The sequence below is a fragment of the Bison bison genome, unplaced genomic scaffold (genome assembly GCF_000754665.1).
Source record: "Bison bison bison isolate TAMUID 2011002044 unplaced genomic scaffold, Bison_UMD1.0 scf7180017864371, whole genome shotgun sequence".
Lineage (NCBI taxonomy): Eukaryota > Metazoa > Chordata > Mammalia > Artiodactyla > Bovidae > Bison > Bison bison.
In genome coordinates this window covers 6,916,243-6,925,795 of record NW_011494943.1, presented here as the reverse complement: position 1 = coordinate 6,925,795, position 9,553 = coordinate 6,916,243, and the positions used below count along the sequence as shown (strand labels likewise).

The 9,553-nt window shown below is 55.2% G+C and overlaps 1 protein-coding gene across 1 annotated transcript in view; it reads right to left on the bottom strand.

Annotated features, from left to right (window-relative positions):
- CDR2L (cerebellar degeneration-related protein 2-like) overlaps nucleotides 1–9,547 on the bottom strand; it is an 11,433-nt gene extending 1,886 nt beyond the window's left edge. Inside the window, exons 1-5 of the mRNA XM_010856493.1 lie at nucleotides 9,427–9,547; nucleotides 3,403–3,515; nucleotides 2,936–3,084; nucleotides 1,282–1,446; nucleotides 4–215 (exon numbers count right to left, since the gene is read on the bottom strand). Of these exons, the coding sequence (XP_010854795.1) occupies nucleotides 4–215; nucleotides 1,282–1,446; nucleotides 2,936–3,084; nucleotides 3,403–3,515; nucleotides 9,427–9,505 (718 nt within the window). The 5' untranslated portion in view covers nucleotides 9,506–9,547. The remainder of the gene's footprint in view (nucleotides 1–3; nucleotides 216–1,281; nucleotides 1,447–2,935; nucleotides 3,085–3,402; nucleotides 3,516–9,426) is intronic.
- Nucleotides 9,548–9,553: the final 6 nt, after the last annotated feature.

The following is a 9,553-nucleotide window of genomic DNA, read 5'->3' as shown; positions in this document are numbered from 1 at the left end:
GGCAGCCCTCCAGCTCGCACAGCTGCCGCTCCAGCTCCGAGTACTCCTGGAGCACCGCTGCATACTCGCGCTCCGCCCGCTCCTTGCGCTGCCGCTCCTGGCTCACCTGGGAGCGCAGCACGCCCACCAAGGTCTGCAGCCGCTCGTTCTCCAGCTCCAGGGGACGCGGGCCCAGCTCCAGGGAGGAGCTGTGCAGGCGGAAGGCATCTTCACACCTGGGAAGGAGCAGGGGCAGGTGGGCAGATGGCGAGGGCGCGCGCAGGCCAGGCCCTTGGAGCTCAGCTGCATCTCTCTGCCCCACTGGGCTGCATGCTCTGCCCACTAGAGTCACTCCCGCGCCTTCTCCCCTGGCTCTCTGCCCTGGGAGCTTGCCCTTCGCTTCAGCCAGGTGTCCTGGCTCTCTCTTGGGTTCAGCCGATGGGCGCTACCGGCAGGAGTTCCAGGGGTAGGAGCAGAGAGAGGTTGCAGGGAATGTCTCTCCCTGGGCTTCCTCCCTGGTTACTGTGGGGCAGGCAGGAAGCCTGCTCCATGCCCTCTGGGTTCCAGTATCCTCCCTTCTCCTGGTCCCTTTGGTCTCAGGATGGTATCAGCTCTTGACTATTGCAACCCCAGGGTGTAGCAGTGTCCACCTAGTTTCCCCACACCTTGCCCACACCTCTTTATTGATCTGTCCTCAATTACCCTGGGAGGGGCGCTGTCTGTCTCTTGCCAGGAACTTTATTGAAACACCCATTAAATCCACGGTGTGTATTCTTCTTTTAAAAAAAAAAAATTGGCTGTGCCGAGTCTTAGATCGTCAATCTTTATTGCAGCATGCAGGATCTTCAGTTGTGGCGTGTGAGATCTAGTTACCTAACGGTGGATCGAATCCAAGCCCCCTGAATTGTGAGCGTGGAGTCTTAGCCACTGGACGACCACCAAAGTCCCCCACTGTTTAAGTCATCCCAATTCAAAAGGCTTAATGGGAACTGAAAGGGACAGTGGTTCGTCCCTCCTGACTTCTGACTTACTAAGCAGGTGACCTCGGAGTCTCAATTTCCTCTTCTGAGTAGCGGGGATGATAAACCACACCTCACCGTATTGCCATGAGAATTAAGTCACTGAGCGGCGTGGTGGGCACGTGGCCAGGGCTCTCAGCGCCAGCTGCTGACTGCTGTTAGCTCCACGACCTGCCTCTGCAATAGCCCAGAGGATGCACCGACCCTCCTCCCACCTGCTGCCCGGTGCCCACCCTGCCTTCCCCTCACCCCGTGGAGATGGGCCCAGTGCGCCCTCACCTACCGGGGGCTGGTGCACAGCTCCTTGAGGCAGGGGAGGGTGTGGATGGTGCGCCGCCGTCCCCGCTTCTCCCGCCGCACTCGCAGCTGCTCCAGGTCCCGCAGCTGCTCCACCTGAGCCTGCAGCTCCTCCACCTGGGTCTGCAGGCGCTCAATGGTCTCTGTCAGCCTGGGGTGGAGTGGGGCACACACGGATGGGAGGGACGCTCAGGGGACGGGGCCAACCCTCCTCACCGCAGCCCTGGGGGGCTTGGGGCTGGGGCCGGACAGGCAACCTTGAGCCACACTGCCTGGGGCTGAGGTCAGACGAGGAATTCCTTGGGCAGCCAAGGACCCACGCTTCTGCTCCACCTCCCAGGCTGAGCCGACACTTCTCCGTGTTTCCTCCCTCCGTTTCTTTCTTTTTTAATGTATCTACTTATTTATTTAAATTTACTCATTTATTACGTATTTATTTACTTATTTGGCTGTGCCAGGTATTAGTTGCAGCACACAGAATCTTTGATCTTAGTCTCGGCATGTGGGATCTTTGGTTATCACCTGTGGGATCTAGTTCCCTGGCCAGGGATCAAACCTGGGCCCCCTGCATTGGAAGCGAGGAGTCTTAGCCACTGGATCACCAGAAGGCTCTTTTCTTTTTTAAAGATTTTTACTTTATTTAATTGGGCTTCCCTGGTAGCTCAGCTGGTAAAGAATCCACCTGCAATGTGGGAGACCTGGGTTTGATACCTGGATTGGAAAGATCCCTTGGAGAAGGGAACGGCTACCCACACCAGAATTCTGGCCTGGAGAATTCCATGGGCTGTATAGTCCATGGGGTCGAAAAGAGTTGGACAAGACTGAGCAACTTTCACTCTCACTTAATTAATTTATATTTATTTTGGGGCCATACGATGTGCAAAATCTTAGTTCCCTGATCTGGGATCAAACCTGTATCTCCTGCAGTGGAAGTGCAGAGTCTTAACCACTGGACCACTTGGGAAGTCCTGTCTCCTCCGTTCCTTGTACACCCTTCTATCACTTATCACTTTGCACTGCAATAAAATATTCACATACCTGCCTTCCCTCCCAGAGGGCGGGACAGTGTCTTTGCATCCCCATCACTATATTTTCCCTAAAACAGAGCCTGGAGTATAGTTGGTGCTTAAAGACGGGTTGTGGCAAGAATGTTCAGTTCAGTTCAGTTCAGTTCAGTCGCTCAGTCATGTCCGACTCTTTGCGACCCCATGAATCGCAGCACGCCAGGCCTCCCTGTCCATCACCAACTCCCAGAGTTCACTCAGACTCACGTCCATCGAGTCAGTGATGCCATCCAGCCATCTCATTCTCTGTCGTCCCCTTCTCCTCCTGCCCCCAATCCCTCCCAGCATCAGACTCTTTTCCAATGAGTCAACTCTTCGCATGAGGTGGCCAAAGTACTGGAGCTTCAGCTTTAGCATCATTCCTTCCAAAGAAGGAATGTTAAACCAGCCCAAATCAATGAGGGCAAAGTTACTACCATCCCAGGTTCCCAGACCTGGGCTTTTGGGAGAAGGAATCTGAGTCACACCCACTGGCACACACACACACACACACACACACACACACAGGTACACCCAGCCCTGGGGCCTCCCCCTTACCATCCCACATCCAAGTTCCCAGCTCCACCCGGCCCTCACCCGTGGATCTTCTGCTGGGCCACCTTACTCTCCAGCACCAGCTTCTGATTGGTCAGCTCCAGGTCTCGGGCCGCCAGGTCCAGCTGCTCGTACACTTTGGCGTGCTGTTCATTCACGTGCCGCAGTGTGTCCAGCTGTTTGGTCAGGTACTGGGGGATGGGGGTAGGGGTGGGATAGTTACCTTTCAGAACTGGGTTGGGGAAAATGTCTCTGCCTGGGCCCTCCTCCCACTTTCAGGAACAGGTTTGCTTTGGGGTATTCATCTGCAGCGGAGGGAGGGGGTCGAGCTGGTGGTTCAACGGGGCTGCCTGGGACAGTTGTGCAGGTTGTGGACTGCACAAGGCTTTTGGGTCAAGGCTGGGTCTGCTAAGATGGGGTACCTTTTCCTAAGCTGCACACAGGTATACACAGACTAAGGGGCCCTCGATGGGCTGGGGAGCATGTATAGGGCCCAGGGGGCCCCTCACCTCGATCTCTTGCACTTGCTCCTCGTTAGTGGAGTACATCTGCTGTAGAGACTCCTCTAGCTCCTTGTTCCTCTCCAGCAGCGTCTTCCCCAGCTCTGCGGCCAAATGCAAGTCTGGTGGGGAGGTGGCAGAGGGTGGGAGGAGCATGAGCAACAGAGGATGGAGTCAGAAGACCCCTCCCATTCCTGTTCTGAACATTCGCTCTGGGCTGAGCCTTGGGGACCTGGAGAGAACCAGGACCCAGGGGCCGCCTCTGGGGAGACTCTAAGCCTGGAAGGAGATGTAAGCCATGAGGAGACCTGTGCATTGGCCTGGAATGCCCTCTCCCCAGACACTCCTAGAGTTCCTCTCTGTGCCCTCAAGTCTGTGCTTTAATGTCACCTCCTCCAGGAAGCCTTTCTCAAACACTGATTCAAAATTGCACCCTCCCCCACCCCCACGCCCTCCCTGCTTCATTTTTCTCATTAGCTCCTATCACTATCTAACTTACCCAACAATTTGCTCATTAACTTGCTCCTGCCCCTTGACTAGTGGTAAGCTTAAAGGGTAGGGATTTTGCCTGTTTCAGTCACTGATACCCTGAGGACTTAGAACAATACCCGGCACAGAGCAGGTGAATAATAAATCTTTTTTGAAAGAACGAGTGAGTGGAATGTGATAAGAGCATCAGTATAAGCTAAACGAAGATCATGGCATCCAGTCCCACCACTTCATGGGAAACAGATGGGGAAACAGTGGAAACAGTGTCAGACTTTATTTTTTGGGCTCCAAAATCACTGCAGATGGTGACTGCAGCCATGAAATTAAGAGGTGCTTACTCCTTGGAAGGAAAGTTATGACCAACCTAGATAACATATTCAAAAGAGACATTACTTTGCCAACAAAGGTCCGTCTAGTCAAGGCTATGGTTTTTCCAGTGGTCATGTATGGATGTGAGAGTTGGACTGTGAAGAAGGCTGAGTGCCAAAGAATTGATGCTTTTGAACTGTGGTGTTGGAGAAGGCTCTTGAGAGTCCCTTGGACTGCAAGGAGATCCAACCAGTCCATTCTGAAGGAGATCAGCCCTGGGATTTCTTTGGAAGGAATGATGCTAAAGCTGAAACTCCAGTACTTTGGCCACCTCATGCGAAGAGTGGACTCATTGGAAAAGACTCTGATGCTGGGAGGGATTGGGGGCAGGAGGAGAAGGGGATGACAGAGGATGAGATGGCTGGATGGCATCACTGACTCAATGTATGTGAGTCTGAGTGAACTCCGGGAGTTGGTGATGGACAGGGAGGCCTGGCGTGCTTCGATTCATGGGGTCGCAAAGAGTCGGACATGACTGAGCGACTGATCTGATCTGATCTGATCTGATCATGACATTTGGAGTGGATATTCCCACATATATATGCCTAACTCCTTTCAGACACAAAGGGTAATGAATAAGATAATGAAGAAGGACCTACTGTATACCACGGGTGCACACGTGCTAAGTCGCTTCAGTCGTGTCCGACTCTTGGTGATTCTATGGACTGTAGCCCACCAGGCTCCTCTGTCCAAGGGATTCTCCAGGCAAGAATACTGGAGTGGGTTGCCATTTCCTTCTCCAGGGATCCTCCCCATCCAGGGACCAAACCTGCACCACCTTATGTCTCCTGCATTGGTAGGCGGGTTCTTTGCCACTAAGGCCACCTGGGAAGCCCATAGCACAGGTGAGTCTACTTAATACTTTGTAATGACCTATATGGGAAGAGAATCTAAAAAAAGAGTAGATATATATCTAACTGATTCACTTTGCCATAGAGCAGAAACTAACACAACACTGCAAATCAACTCTACTCCAATAAATTAAAAAAAAAAAGCAAAGAGTAGTATATATATATATATATATATATTATTCACTTATATTTAAATATATATTTATAAGGGAAGCCAAGAATCACATTGTAGTCTCAAAGAGGAGGGCAGGTCAGTTTCTGCTGTGTGCTTGGTGGAAATTCAGCAGGACCAACCACCCCTGGTTCATGATGAGGGAGGCATACCAGCTCCCTTTTCTCTGTAATGAGATGGTGAGCATTTGGCTCATCCACAAACCCTTTCAATAACTCAGGTATAAATGGAAAAACAGAAGGTGACACTCAATACAGCTTTTTATTTCTTTGCCTTGGGAACTGGGTCAGGTGGTCTGCAATGGGGCCATTTCTACTGATGCTGTCTCCTGCCTTGGCTTCGAGGGACAGGCTCTGTGGATGACCTGCATGAAACTCCTGAAACTTAAGCTAGAGTTTCAGGGCCTTCAGTCACAGTTAAGGCCGAGAACAACTGCACTTTATGCTTTTTCTTCCAGGTAGGCATCTGAGCTGGGTATGTATTCCTACCACCAGCGGGGTGGGCTGGGGTGGCTGCAAGTCACACTATAACCTGGGGATGTTGAAGGCAGAGAATGTGACCAGAGCCGCCTAGTGATTCCAAGGAAGGGGAGGAAGAGAACACAGTGGAAGTAGTTTGGGGTGGGGGAGAATCTCAGGGACTGTTTCAGGGAACTTGGATCACAGTGGAAGCTAAGCTGGTCAGAGCTGCCAGGAGGGATCACGAGAGAAGTCTACAAGCTTCAGGGCAGGGGACTGAGTGGAGCCAAGTGCTGGGGAAAGGACCCAGCTAGATGAGGGCTGGGGATGACTCTGGGGAGGGTGCAGACCCCAGACCAGAGTGGGAGGGGGGCCTAGGAGTGGGGGAACAGAGGAGCTGGCTAAGCTGGAAGTGGAATCTGGAGTAATGAACAGCCTGCCATGGCCAGAATAATGGTCACACTGGACCATTACTGGGAGGTACTGGGTCTGAACTGGCATCTCCCCTGCCTGGACCTAAGTTTTCTGGGGTCTCCTGCAGTGGGCTCTGAATGCCAGTCAAGGTGTTGCCTGGGAGCAACGCCCCAGAACCCGAGAGACAATGGCTGGGAGCCAGGGGATGTCTTTGAAAGGAAACCCTGAAATCACACTGCCCCTCCTGACTGGGGTCAGCATGGAGCCCCCTAGACTCGGGAGAAGAGAGACAGGAAAAGGACAGAGGGCAGACACCAGGAAGAAAAGACAAAGATAAAAGGGACGGGAGAAGGCCAGCCACCACCTGGCAGGGTGGCAGGGGTCTGTTCACAACCTTCAGGGCACCAATGTCAGGAACTCTGGGTCTGCGGAATTGGGGTCCGCTCACCTTCCTCCCTTTGCCATGTCAGAGCTCGGCCCTGAGGCTGAGACTCAAGGTCAGGAGCCCAAGACTTCAAATGTGTGACTCAGCAGCTATCTCTCAGTCCGGAAAGAGGTACCCACAGGGCCAGGCACACCTGGTCCAAGGTGGGGGAGGGAGGCAGGCAGAGAGAGTGCCAGCGCCTAATAATTAATGGCTTTTTCTATTTTCACGGGTGCTTATGGCAGAGGGCAGAGGGGGCACAGTGAGAACTGAGGGCCTTGTTTGTCCCCGTCGCCTCCCTCCACTAGGACAGAACAACGTCAAAGTCAAACAGGAGCTTGATGGCGAAGCATCTGAAAGTAAATTTGGGGCCCATCCTCAGCGGGGATGGAGCTGGCTGAGAAAAACCACGTCTTGGGATGCCCAGAGGCAACGAGGGGGAGCTGGGCAGGAGAGAGTTTGGGCACTGGGTGAGGGGAAGGGGGAAGCAACAGGCACCCGATCCCCCATGTGGTTGGCCTCTGGCCCAAGTTCACCCCACCATCCGGTGCTTCATGCCGGGCCCCACAGGGGTGGTGCTGCAGTAGCTGTGCCTGGGCCTTCCTCCAACCCCACCCTGACACTCTGGATAATCCCCACTTCCCGGTGCAGGCTTCTCACATCACTCTGTGCCTTAGTACACGTACCGTCTCCACTAGACCACTGGCCTTTCTTCCTCTGCTGGGGCGGTAGGGGTGGGTAGGGGTTTGGGGGTGTGGCTGTTCCCCTCCAGCTCCAAGGGGCTGCAAAAATCTTGTGCATCTCGCAGCAGAGGGCCCTCAAGTCTGTTCTCACTGTCTGCAGGGCTCACTGCTGCAGAGCCCCTGTGGCTCACTCACAAGTGCTGATTTGATCCCATTCCTGCCTCCTCGGCTGGGCTGTGGAGACTCCGGAGGGTGGAGATCAAGTCCCCAGGCTCGGCCCTGCATCTGGCCCTTGGCAAGTAGAGGCTGGGGTTTTGGTCGAAAGCTCTCGTTTCTTCTGAGACTATCTCTGGTTTCCCTCCTTGCTGCTGGCATCCAGCTGCTACTCAGGCCATGAGGCTAGGCCGACTGCTGCAGACCAACAAGGCCAGAAAAGCAGGGGCCTGTGGGGCCCATTCCTGACCCTGGCCCCAGAGCCTGACTGCCTGGCCACCCTGGGATCTGGGCATCCCTCCCTCTCCGGATGCAGCACATCTGCCAGCCTTTCTCCCTGGCTCCTTCCTCCCACATCTGGGCTGGGCATGGTGCCAGAGCCTTCTTCAGGGGCGCGGGAATGGAATGAGACAGCAATGACATTAGCATCTGCCTCTGAGGAGGCCATCTTCCCAGGCACTCAGCTTCCAATCTTTCCTTCCAGGCCCACCTCTTCCGTGAAGCCCTCTCATTGCATCCTGCCATCCCCACTCAGTTACAAGCCCAACTTCCCCTACCCGGGTGAACCGAGGAGGCCAAGGCTAAGACTGCTCCCAGCTCCCAGGATGGCGTCTGACACAGTGGAGCCTGATAGGTGTTTGTGTAATGTGAGGTTTTGGGAGTAGTTGGCCCAGGGTTGGGGAAGGAGGTGTTGCAGCCAGGATTGGGCATTTCACTCCAGGCAGGGAGGCTGAGGGTAGAGGCAGGGTCCAGCCCAGAACCCCCAGTCCCACCCTGGTCCCCCAGAGGCTCCAATTAACCCACAGCCGGGAGCACAAGGGCAGAGCCTCATCTACCAGCAAATCTGGCCACGTGGGATTGTGGGTCAGGGCTGAAACACAAAGGCTCCAGGATGGGGGTAGATGCCTTGCACAGGGGCAAAGGCAGATATCTGAGCCCCAGAGTTGGAGACCCAGAGTGGAGGCTGTCGGCCCACACCCAGACTGTCCACACCCACCCGGCTTGCTGGGTGACTATGGTCACTTCTAGGATACACTTCCTAGCCCCTCCAATTCTGACCATCCCAGAAGGAGGCACTTTGGGGAAGGGAGGGTGGATTGAACTCCAGCGGGCCTTGGCCCTGACCCTCTCAAGCCTTCTCCTCCTTCCTGTCCTAACAGCCCCGCCCCCTCCTCGGAGTGATGTCACCCCGGCCACCTCACCAACCCCCTTCCAGTCGCCCTCTTTGCCCTCAGATGGGAGAGACGGAAACGTGGCTCCCTCTTTACTCAGGCTCTGATCTGGGGCACTGCTCAGAATTCCCAAATCCGACCTGCTCCAGACCTTGCGCCATTTGGGAGAAGGCCAGCAGGGGAAGGGCCGCAGGGACTCCTCCCTCCAGAAGGCGGGTTGGACTCCTAGTTGTCTCCGCTGTCTTCATCCGCAAGATGCCCGCACCCTCATCATCTCCCCCGAGGGAGGGGAAGGGAGCTGGGGAAACTTTCTAGGAGTCTGTGAGCTGCAGAATCCTGGCAGGGAAGGGTGCCGCTGGATTTAGAATGGGATTAACTTCCTCCCCTCACCTCTCGCCACACACAACCCCACTCAGCAAAACAGAACCAACAAGCCGCCTCCTGGCCTCCAAAGACTTCCAGTTAGCATTTTCAGACCCCCTCAACCATACCCGGGGCTCCTGGGCAGTTCCTGCCTATAAGATGAGGTGGGCGAACTGGGTGATGTCCACCCCTGTTGTTTAGGGAAAGAAGACCGCTCCCCCGACTTTTGCAGGTCTCCACCGGTCTGGTTCCGCTTTTCCGGGGCAGGCCACCGTCTCTCCACGTCCCCATTCTCCAGACGCATTTCCCCTCCGAGTCTGGCACGCCAGATGCAGTCCGGCCCTCCCCGGGGTGACACCTCCCAACAATGGAGAAGGGGACAGGGGTCGCGGGGCGCACCCCGCTTTCCCGCTCCCTGCGCTTACCCTGCTCCAGGTCCTGCTGGTCGTACCAGGGCTCCTCTTCCTCTGCCGTGAAGTCCTCCATCCTGGCGGCCCTCCGCATGGCCCCGCAGGCGGCGGGTGGCGGGCGGGCGCTGCGGCGGCGCGGCTC